The sequence below is a fragment of the Oncorhynchus clarkii genome, unplaced genomic scaffold, assembly GCF_045791955.1.
Source record: "Oncorhynchus clarkii lewisi isolate Uvic-CL-2024 unplaced genomic scaffold, UVic_Ocla_1.0 unplaced_contig_11785_pilon_pilon, whole genome shotgun sequence".
Classification (NCBI taxonomy): Eukaryota; Metazoa; Chordata; class Actinopteri; order Salmoniformes; family Salmonidae; genus Oncorhynchus; species Oncorhynchus clarkii.
The window spans coordinates 22,293-34,186 of record NW_027259258.1 but is presented as its reverse complement, the minus strand read 5'-3'; the positions used below and the strand labels follow the sequence as shown (position 1 = coordinate 34,186).

At 44.4% G+C, this 11,894-nt stretch overlaps 1 protein-coding gene across 1 annotated transcript in view; it reads left to right on the top strand.

Moving 5' to 3' along the window:
• Nucleotides 1–552: 552 nt before the first annotated feature.
• Nucleotides 553–11,894, top strand: part of LOC139399918 (potassium channel subfamily T member 1-like) — a gene marked incomplete at both ends in the record, with an annotated part of 33,585 nt that continues 22,243 nt past the window's right edge. The window contains 9 exons of the mRNA XM_071145045.1: nucleotides 553–689; nucleotides 1,965–2,028; nucleotides 2,377–2,485; nucleotides 3,080–3,188; nucleotides 6,161–6,310; nucleotides 6,638–6,873; nucleotides 9,288–9,308; nucleotides 10,380–10,596; nucleotides 11,394–11,499. Of these exons, the coding sequence (XP_071001146.1) occupies nucleotides 553–689; nucleotides 1,965–2,028; nucleotides 2,377–2,485; nucleotides 3,080–3,188; nucleotides 6,161–6,310; nucleotides 6,638–6,873; nucleotides 9,288–9,308; nucleotides 10,380–10,596; nucleotides 11,394–11,499 (1,149 nt within the window). The remainder of the gene's footprint in view (nucleotides 690–1,964; nucleotides 2,029–2,376; nucleotides 2,486–3,079; nucleotides 3,189–6,160; nucleotides 6,311–6,637; nucleotides 6,874–9,287; nucleotides 9,309–10,379; nucleotides 10,597–11,393; nucleotides 11,500–11,894) is intronic.

Here is an 11,894-nt window from a genome sequence, read left to right as displayed (position 1 = left end):
GAGCTATGTTATTTGGTAGGTCTCTACAGGAATAGAGCTATGTTATTTGGTAGGTCTCTACAGGAATAGAGCTATGTTATTTGGTAGGTCTCTACAGGAATAGAGGTATGTTATTTGGTAGGTCTCTACAGGAATAGAGCTATGTTATTTGTTAGGTCTCTACAGGAATTGCACTAAAGGACATACCTCAATATTGATGTTTTATTTAGCGCACAAGTCATTTAGACAATCAACTCTGGTTCCTAACACAATGTGCATTTAGCTGACAAAATATAATAAAATATGCAAAACTTCAGTGTAGATGTTAGGTTTCTAACAGGTATCTACCCTGCTCTCCTGATGTTAGGTATATAGCAGGTATCTACCCTGCTCTCCTGATGTTAGGTATCTAACAGGTTATCTACCCTGCTCTCCTGATGTTAGGTATCTAACAGGTATCTACCCTGCTCTCCTGATGTTAGGTATCTAACAGGTATCTACCCTGCTCTCCTGATGTTAGGTATCTACCCTGCTCTCCTGATGTTAGGTATCTAACAGGTATCTACCCTGCAGGACTACTATGTGGTGATCCTGTGTCCTACGGAGATGGACATCCAGGTGCGCCGTGTCCTCCAGATCCCCCTGTGGTCCCAGAGGGTCATCTATCTCCAGGGATCAGCGCTCAAAGACACAGACCTTATGAGGGCCAAGTGAGTGACCCACCGCCCACTGGGCCTAAAGAGTCTCGATGGGAGAGAAGGGTAGTGTTCCGCAGGGGAACGTTGTGGAATAAATAGAAAGAAACATCACTTTGACAGCTCCATTCTATTACGGTTTTATTTGCAAAAAGAGGGTTACCAATACGGTTCTTCGGCCGTCCCCATAGGAGAACACTTTTTGGATCCAGTTAGAACCTTTTGTGGTTCCAGGTATAACTATTTTGTGTTCCATGTAGAACCCTACGACAACCTGGAACCAAAAAGTTCAAGTTCTAAAAAGCACTTTTTTTTCTAAGAGTGTAAAGGGAAGCAAGGGGCATTTAGAGAAGATCATAACACCATCCGTTCAGGTCACAGAGGCCTGAGTTGGTAATTGCAGATCAGATTAAACCTCTAATGAGCCTGTTGTTGAGTCCTCACAGTTCAGTTACGGGTTGATAGGCTTTCTGATCTCAGATATGAATCTAGAGTCTGGGAGTGAGTTTGTGCACCTTGTGCTGCTGACAGATAAGAGAGTGGTAAAGTCAGGAAAGGTCAGTCAAAGGTGTTAATTCAGATGGCTAGTCCTCTCCTAGTATATCAGTGTAATGGGATTTCTCCGTACGGCTCACTCTCATCACAACAGCCAAGTTCATATGCATCAACACAAATCATAGCTGAGATCGATCACATCAAATCGTGTTGGCAGTGTTGGCAGTGGCAGAAGTTGCCCTGTCAGGAACACAATACAGGAAGCCATTGATATATGCAGCTGCTCTGATTTTATTGTAGTCATAGGGTGGATGTTAAGGGGTGGTGATGGATGGTTGAATTGTGGTAATACTGCTTGTCCCCATGAGAGGAAACTGGGATGGCATGACATTTACCCTGTCCACTGCAGCACAGGACTGCATGGCCATTCAGTGATAACAGTCATAAATTCACCCAGCAGCTCACCCATCCACTCTGCCGTTATCACATGAAAATACTCTGATGAAAATCATGACAGTAATAAAGTGTGACAATACGGTGAACATTACAACAGCATGCAGATTTTAGCCTCTTAGCTTTTCTCTTGGACAGTTCTCACTAATATTACCTGTCTGAAGCTTCCCTGGCCCTGGTGTGTGTGTGTGTGTGTGTGTGTGTGTGTGTGTGTGTGTGTGTGTGTGTGTGTGTGTGTGTGTGTGTGTGTGTGTGTGTGTGTGTGTGTGTGTGTGTGTGTGTGTGTGTGTGTGTGTGTGTGTGTGTGTTTGTGTTTCTGTTAAACCAGTTTGTTTCCTACAGGATGGATGATGCAGAAGCCTGTTTTATCCTGAGCAGTAGGAATGAGGTGGACCGCACTGCGGCTGTAAGTTCATTATCAGGCTCATGACTTCATAATTAGCGCATTGCAATCCTTACTCAATACATGAATTGAGTTGTGATTGCAATGAACTGAATATTTCCACTCTAACTCAGTGAGATTGTGCGTATTGGACCTGTGGCTTAAGAACTAGTTTAATTTTCCACTCAGCTGATTTTACAAAATGGACAGAAATGAAAAATAAGTATTGGATTTATAAACTCATATTGTATGCACATAACAGTCCGGCTGGCCTCATAAAAGGACTCATAAAATCGAAATTACATTTCCGGTTGAGTGAGGGTGAAAGTGTTAGAAGTAGCAGATGGAAATGAATGTTGTTTTGTCCTGCAGGACCACCAGACCATCCTCAGAGCCTGGGCTGTGAAGGACTTTGCCCCAAACTGCCCCCTGTATGTCCAGATACTCAAACCAGAGAACAAATTCCATGTGAAGTTTGCTGGTGAGCTTTCCTTGCTCTCTCTGTCTCTTTCTATCAGTATCCCTGTCCCTCTCTGTCTCTTTCTATCAGTCTCCCTGTCCCTCTGTCTCTTTCTATCAGGCTCCCATTCCCTCTCTCTCTCTGTTTCCCTGTCCCTCTCTCTCTCTCAGTCTCCCTGTCCCAATCTCTCTTTCTCTCAGTCTCCCTGTCCCAATCTCTCTTTCTCTCAGTCTCCCTGTCCCTCTCTCTCTTTCTCTCAGTCTCCCTGTCTCTTAGACTGTTGTCTCCCGGTCCCTCTCTCTCTTTTTCTACTCTCTTTCTCCAACTCTGTGTTTTTCTCCCTCCCCTCAGTCGCCCCCATCCCCAGCTCCCTCCCCTCAGTCCCCCCCATCCCCAGCTCCCTCCCCTCAGTCCCCCCCCATCCCCAGCTCCCTCCCCTCAGTCCCCCCCATCCCCAGCGCCCTCCCCTCAGTCCCCCCCATCCCCAGCTCCCTCCCCTCAGTCCCCCCCATCCCCAGCTCCCTCTCTCCATCTCTGTCCGGTGCATTCCTTTCAAAACAAAGTTGTTACATCACCTATTTGCTCTGACTTGCAGTATTCTGTTTTATTTGTTAGATCACGTAGTGTGTGAGGAGGAATTCAAGTTCGCCATGCTGGCCCTGAACTGTGTTTGTCCAGCCACATCCACACTGGTCACACTCCTGGTGCACACTTCCAGAGGACAGTGAGTACACCCATTAAAACACTGATGATTCTCTCCTCCTACTGAAAACTCCACAATGAGGTATCACACTATTGAAACCATAAACCTCAATCTTTGGGTTTGTGAGAAAGCGTTCTACAAATAAAATGCCTTATTATACAGAGATCGTTGCAGGTTTTGTTTTGTGAATGAGGTGTCCTCCTTTGTAAACAAGTCCCAAGTTGCTACGACAACAACAACAGGCACATTTGTCATTAGTCTAAAGCATGTACCTAATTAATGACTCCTCCCTGAAATCTACTGCGTTGCCATAAACTTTACCTTGGGCCTCCACACTCATCAATCTCACTGCGCGCTGCCATCAACACCAAGCCAAGATGATAAAATCTTTTCAGCATCCTTATAATATCAACAGCTTGACGCAGCAGAGAATCCATTCTTATCCTCTTTATGGAAATAATTAGAAAGGCTATGTCATACATGGTGACAGTTTTTTTGGGAAAAGACAACTCCAATAAATGAGTTTTCTCTGAAGTCATCAGATTGATTAAAAGGTTAAAAGGTAGAGAGAAAGAGAAGAGACGGAGTGAGAGAGAGTGAGAGAGAAAGAGAGAGAGTGAGAGAGAGAGAGAGAGAGTGAGAGAGAGAGAGTGAGAGCATGAGAGAGAGAGAATGAGAGTGAGAGAATGAGGAGAGAGAATGAGAGAGAGAGAATGAGAGAGAATGAGAGAGAATGAGAGAGCGAGAGAGAGTGAGAGAGAAAGAGAGAGAGTGAGAGAGTGAGAGAGAGTGAGAGAGAGAGTGAGAGAGAGAGTGAGAGAGAGAGAGTGAGAGCATGAGAGAGAGAGAATGAGAGTGAGAGAATGAGGAGAGAGAATGAGAGAGAGAGAATGAGAGAGAATGAGAGAGCGAGAGAGAGTGAGAGAGAATGATAGAGAGAGCGTGAGAGAGAGAGAGAGAGAGAGAGAGTAATTGCTGTGTTGGGATGACCTTATTCTCAACAAGGTAATTATTGGTTGGAGTTACAAGCTCATAAAAGTTCAGAAGCAATTTGTTTGATGGAGCTGTCAATCAAGACAAGGAAAGGCGTTGAGTTGCAAATCAAGTCAGGGAATTACAATGAGTTGGGAGATGGTCTAACTTGATTGATAGCCTGAAATTACTTCTTGGTAGCTAGTTATGAGGTTGGGAGATGGGTAACCTATCTGGGCTAAAGACAACTTCATACAATTCATATGTGGCTTGTAGTATTACAGAGAAACAACAACAAAAAATGATACCATACCAGAAAAGACAAAATATATATATTTTTACATTTAACGTTTTTAACAGGACAAACTTGAGGGGCCGCGTGCCCCTACGCGCCATATGGGCATGACCTCTCTGACTATAGTTACTGGAACTCTGCTGGAAAATAAAATATCTCAAACAGCACATTACGGGTCAGGTGGAGACAGTAATGTGAAAAGGGTATCAGAGTCTCTACATGATAGTTCATCACTGTCACAGGCCCTCACAGTCCTTCATGTTTCTTTAACATCTCAGGTCAAGGCTTCATCACTCATCTTCATCGCCTTACTTCATCAATCATTTTCATCACCTTACGTCATCAGTCATCTTCATCCCCTTACTTCATCAATCATTTTCATCACCTTACGTCATCAGTCATCTTCATCCCCTTACTTCATCAATCATTTTCATCACCTTACGTCATCAGTCATCTTCATCCCCTTACTTCATCAATCTTAATTTCCTTACGTCATTAGTTATCTTCATCCCATTACTTCATCAATCATTTTCATCACCTTACGTCATCAGTCATCTTCATCGCCTTACTTCATCAATCATTTTCATCACCTTACGTCATCAGTCATCTTCATCCCCTTACTTCATCAATCATTTTCATCACCTTACGTCATCAGTCATCTTCATCCCCTTACTTCATCAATCATTTTCATCACCTTACGTCATCAGTCATCTTCATCCCCTTACTTCATCAATCTTAATTTCCTTACGTCATTAGTTATCTTCATCCCATTACTTCATCAATCATTTTCATCACCTTACGTCATCAGTCATCTTCATCCCCTTACTTCATCAATCATTTTCATCACCTTACGTCATCAGTCATCTTCATCCCCTTACTTCATCAATCATTTTCATCACCTTACGTCATCAGTCATCTTCATCCCCTTACTTCATCAATCTTAATTTCCTTACGTCATTAGTTATCTTCATCCCATTACTTCATCAATCATTTTCATCACCTTACGTCATCAGTCATCTTCATCCCCTTACTTCATCAATCATTTTCATCACCTTACGTCATCAGTCATCTTCATCCCCTTACTTCATCAATCATTTTCATCACCTTACGTCATCAGTCATCTTCATCCCCTTACTTCATCAATCTTAATTTCCTTACGTCATTAGTTATCTTCATCCCATTACTTCATCAATCATTTTCATCACCTTACGTCATCAGTCATCTTCATCCCCTTACTTCATCAATCATTTTCATCACCTTACGTCATCAGTCATCTTCATCCCCTTACTTCATCAATCATTTTCATCACCTTACGTCATCAGTCATCTTCATCCCCTTACTTCATCAATCTTAATTTCCTTACGTCATTAGTTATCTTCATCCCATTACTTCATCAATCATTTTCATCACCATACGTCATCAGTCATCTTCATCCCCTTACTTCATCAATCATTTTCATCACCTTACGTCATCAGTCATCTTCATCCCCTTACTTCATCAATCATTTTCATCACCTTACGTCATCAGTAATCTTCATCACCTTACTTCATCAGTCATCTTCATCCCCTTACTTTATCAATCATTTTCATCACATTACTTCATCAGTCATCTTCATCACCTTACTTCATCAGTCATCTTCATCCCCTTACTTCATCAGTCATATTCCTCCCCATTGGGACATAAGGCCACAATGAGTTTTCTCCACTTCTTCTGTTTTTGACTACAGGGAAGGCCAGCTGTCTCCAGAACAGTGGCAGAGGACGTACGGACGGTGCTCGGGGAACGAGGTCTACCATATCCGCCTCTGTGACAGCAAGTTCTTTGGGGAGTATGATGGGAAGAGTTTCACATATGCCTCCTTCCACGCACACAAGAAGTGAGTAGACTTCTTGCCATGCCATTGTATAAGAACTTCTTGCTGTTCTCTGACACTCTGCAAACCTTGAGGACAGCAATCTTAGTGTCCGTTTCCCCTGGGACTTGATTGATACATCTGTAAATATGTGGCATATTCTTGGGTTTCGATTAGATTAGCTCCCTGGGTATTTGTCTCTTGGTTCATGGCTTCAAGGTTAATCACTCGCTGTCAAACCAAGGCAAACCGGCATAGCCTGTAGCCAGAAGCCCTTTAGAACCAGAGTTGGGCACCACTGTATTACACTAAGCACAGCATACCAGATGGCTGTTCTTCATCTCCCCTCAGGTATGGTGTGTGTCTGATCGGGGTGAAGAGGGAGGACAACAAGAGCATCCTGCTGAACCCTGGTCCTCGCCACATCATGGCTGCCCCAGACACTTGCTACTACATCAACATCACCAAGGAGGAGAACAGCGCCTTCATCTTTAAACAGGAGGAGAAGGACAACAAGGGCCTGCCGGTGGCCGGGCTGTACGATGCCCCCTCCAGGCTGCCTGTACACAGCATCATCGCCAGTATGGGTGAGGAACGAAGGGAAGGGAGGGAGGGATAGCTTAGTAAAGGGGAGCAGATGAGAGGGAGGAGGGATGGGTGAGCCTCAGTGTTGGGAGGTAATGAACTACATGTAATGTAACAACTAGTAATTTAATTACAGTACATGTTGCACTAGCTTGGTTGTAGTTGATCTAAATTCTAATATTTGTAGTGTTTTGTTCAGTAATTAATAACTTGTTTTGCCATGTAGTGGTGTAGCTAACTATTTGAAATACACACAACTTTTTGGGGGAATCGGGGCTATCTAATTCTCACTTTCTGTGTTTTTTAGGCTAAATCACACATTATGTTGACATCTGACTACAGAGTGATCTGTTCTTGCAATTTGTAGTCTATGACATTTTTGATAATTTTTCTTAAGGGTAGCTTTAGTGTAGCTTAACTTATTCCAGTGTGAAGTAATTGGTAGCTTGGTAAACTATGTTCAGAGTAGCTTCCCCAACACAGGTGAGCCTAATGCAGAATGAGAGTCGAGTAGGGAGTGATGAAGAATGGCCGAGTCTTATAAAGATCAGGGAGGGAGGGGTGAGGAGAAATGGCCGAATCTTATAAAGATCAGGGAGGGAGGGGTGAGGAGGAATGGCCGAGTCTTATAAAGATCATGGAGGAAGGGAGGGGGTGAGGAGGAATGGCCGAGTCTTATAAAGATCAGGGAGGGAGGGAGGGAGGGAGGAGGAATGGCCAAGTCTTATAAAGATCAGGGAGGAAGGGAGGGAGTGAGGAGGAATGGCCGAGTCTTATAAAGATCAGGGAGGAAGGGAGGGAGTGAGGAGGAATGGCCGAGTCTTATAAAGATCAGGGAGAGAGAATGACAGAGTTATAAAGATCAGGGAGGGAGGGAGGGAGGGAGGGAGGGAGGGAGGGAGGGAGGGAGGGAGGGAGGGAGGGAGGGAGGGGGAATGGCCAAGTCTTATATAGATCAAGGAGGGAGGGAGGGAGGAGGAATGGCCGAGTCTTATAAAGATCAGGGAGGAAGGGGGGGAGGGAGGAGGAATGGCCAAGTCTTATAAAGATCAGGGAGGGAGGGGGTGAGGAGGAATGTCCGAGTCTTATAAAGATCAGGGAGGGAGGGAGGGAGGGAGGGAGCGAGGGAGGGAGGGAGGGAGGGAGGGGGAATGGCCGAGTCTTATAAAGATCAGGGAGGAAGGGAGGGAGTGAGGAGGAATGGCCGAGTCTTATAAAGATCAGGGAGGGAGGGAGGGAGGAGGAATGGCCGAGTCTTATAAAGATCAGGGAGGAAGGGAGGGAGGGAGGAGGAATGGCCGAGTCTTATAAAGATCAGGGAGGGAGGGAGGGAGGGAGGAGGAATGGCAGAGTCTTATAAAGATCAGGGAGGATGGGAGGGAGGGAGGAGGAATGGCCGAGTCTTATAAAGATCAGGGAGGGAGGGGGTGAGGGAGGAGGAATGGCCGAGTCTTATAAAGATCAGGGAGGAAGGGAGGGAGGGAGGAGGAATGGCCAAGTCTTATAAAGATCAGGGAGGAAGGGAGGGAGTGAGGAGGAATGGCCGAGTCTTATAAAGATCAGGGAGGGAGGGAGGGAGGAGGAATGGCCGAGTCTTATAAAGATCAGGGAGGGAGGGAGGGAGGGAGGGAGGGAGAGAGAATGACAGAGTTATAAAGATCAGGGAGGGAGGGAGGGAGGGAGGGAGGGAGGGAGGGAGGGAGGGAGGGAGGGAGGGAGGGAGGGAGGGAGGGAGGGAGGGAGGGAGGGAGGGAGGATGACAGAGTTATAAAGATCAGGGAGGGAGGGAGGGAGGGAGAATGACAGAGTTATAAAGATCAGGGAGGGAGGGAGGGAGGGAGGGAGAATGACAGAGTTATAAAGATCAGGGAGGGAGGGAGGGAGGGAGGGAGGGAGGGAGGGAGGGAGGGAGGGAGGGAGGGATGACAGAGTCTTTAAAAGATCAGAATGATAGAGGGATGGAGGGAGGGAGGAGGAGTGGCAGTCTTATAAAGATCAGATGGAGGGAGGGAAAATCAGAGGATTGAGCCTAGTGTTGCAAGGGCGTGAGAGAATGGGGGCGAGGAGGGATTCTTCACTTGTCACTGCTATATATTTGTTAATTTTCACAGTGCAATGCGACCTTTCGCAGTGCAACGCTACCTTTCACAGTGCGATGTTACCTTTCACAGTGCAATGCTACCTTTCACAGTGCAATGTTACCTTTCACAGTGCAATGTTACCTTTCATAGTGCAATGCTACCTTTCACAGTGCAATGTTGCCATTGACATGTTGGTGGTGATAGTTGTTTTGTATGCTTGTGACTTCATGCATGTGTTCTTGTCTGACTATTGGTTTTTTTTCTTTTCTGGGTTGACTTGGTTTCTGTTGTTGTTGTTGTTTTTGTTGTTGTTGTTTTGCTACGACGTGTTAAAGTTGATCAGGCCACTTCGTATGGTAAGTTTGTGCATGTTGCTACTATTGAATTGTCATTTTGTAAGGCAACACCGTAGTGTAGTTGGAGAAGGATTTCTGTCAACACAGTTATTCTGTTGTATTGGTATAGGTTGATGTTTTCCGTAAATGTGTTGCAGTGGAGGCTGCTGAGGGGAGGACGGCTCATAATAATGGCTGGAACGGAGCCAATGGAATGGCATCAAACCATGTGTTTGCTGTATTTGTTGCCATTCCAGCGATTCCGCTCCAGACATTATCACAAGCCCGTCCTCCCCAATTAAGGTGCCATCAACCTCCTGTGATTTGCTGTTAATCAGTTCTTTGCGGGGTTTTTGCACATAGTTTTGCATCGTTTTAGTTCTGTTTATCAATAAATGTACTTGTACTTGCGTTGGATGCTGCTACTTCCCATTACAACAAGATTAAGATATGCCCGATGTTTAACCTTTCAGAAATGAGATACAAGGTAGACACATCTAAATGGATTGAAGGCTTTAGAATATGTCATTTATCACGAGGACAAAAAACTCAAGTACATTCATTCAGTTGACACAATCTATTAAAAACATGTTGTATTCAACTGCTCTTTGTCCAGGTACTGTATAGTACAGCTGTCTTATATGGATACATGTACTTTTTGTTCAACTAGATGGGGGGTAGATCGGATAGTGTTGAATAGATAACATTGAGGACATTCGTCTGTAAAGTCTAATAAAATTCAGTGCATTGAGGACACATGAGTTTGATGGATGAGTGTGCTGCTTTGAGCAAGGACAAAAGACTAAGTGACTTCACTAATTCAACCAGAAGCAATGACAGTGCAGTTAGCACGTCAGCTGTGCTGGTTCATTTCACACGAAAAGATGATTAGATAATGAATCATGCAAGGCAAGGCAACATAAAATGTGCTTACACTGCACTATAGAGTATAGAGTCTTAATAGGAAATCATAGTATATCAACTTAAGGTTTCTGTAAACAATTACAACAACTAATCTATCTATCAGTGGTGCCCAATCCCATCACACTACCACCCCATTGTACCGACCAACTATCTTACCACCTCTTTCAGGGACGGTCGCCATGGACCTCCAGAACCCAACGGACCCCCCAGAGGACAGCAGCAAGCTGACCCTGCCCACAGAGAACGGGTCTGGAAGCAGACGGCCCAGCATCGCCCCCGTCTTGGAGATCGCTGACTCCTCCTCCATCCTGCCCTGCGACCTGCTCAGTGACCAATCAGAGGACGAGACCAACCAATCAGACGAGGAGAGCTCGTCGGTGTCCGAGTGAGTGTCCAATCAGAGATGTCGAGGAGGGCAAAGGGAAGTTGGAAGGGCTTGGGCTGTGTTTCCGAAAGGGTGTATCAGCACTCACTGGTTTCAACGCTACAGGCCATGGCCTATGGCCGGGCTGTAGCTAGAATGATGTTTTCATTATTAACTGACAGTCAATATGATAATGTCTAGTCGGCTTTTATAACGTCTGTTCAGCTCAATGTTGAGTCACACAGCTACTCTATCCATTCCATCACCAAAGGAAAGAGAATATGTGTGGGGGGGTTAGAGTGGATCCTTTATTTTCTTATTTTCTTATTTTCTCTCTCACACTCTATTTCTTTCTCCCTTTCTTTACATCTTTCAATGCATACCATTGAAGCCCTTAGACAACAGTTACATAAGTAATACACTGTGGTATGGCAGACTGCTGCCTGGAAGAGAGAGAGAGAGAGAGAGAATTTTATATTGTGTTCTGGTCATGAGCCATACAGTCATCTCTTGAAGTCCCACAGTGCCCCTGTGTGGTCATGATAAACAAGCCTTTGAGAAAAGGCTACACTCGGTCTCTATACTGTATGTAACAATCCATCAATCCTTTGTGTTAACCTTCAACATGTGTGCAATACTTTACACTGACAAATAGCTGTGTCAATGACACAATGACAAATAGATGGTGTCAATGATTGACATTGAAACATTATTCAATAGATTGCCTTGTCGCTAAAGTTTTTGGTTCATTGCCTCTTCTGAAGTCTCTCTGACTGAAAGTGTGTGTATTTGTTGTTCATTTTAATGTTTCACCTCAGTTTTGTGAAAGGATATCCTCCCAACTCGCCCTACATTGGCAGCTCGCCAACCCTGTGCCATCTCTTACCCCAGAAAGCCTCGTTCTGCTGCCTTCGTCTGGACAAGGTGAGTAGAGACAAGGATGTAATGAAGTCTATAGTTGACAAACAAACTTGGTTTTGTTCTCTCATGTAGTAATTATTAAGCCACACAGTCTTGTTCCAAAGACAGCAAACAATTTATTATATCTTATTGTGTTGAGCTGTGTTGGTTGCACCATGTCTTAACAATTGTATTGTACATTAGCTTGTAAACTTGACTGTATGAATAGAAAGTGTACGTATCTTTGAATAATAGAATACAGCAGACAAACCTAACTGTTTAGTGTTGTCACAATAGTTCATGGAATATCATATGTTTATGGACAAAAAACTTGCCTTAGACTTCACTCAGTAACATTGACAAACATTTAAATCATCATAACAAACCTGAAACATAATGACCTTTTACCTAACTTTCCA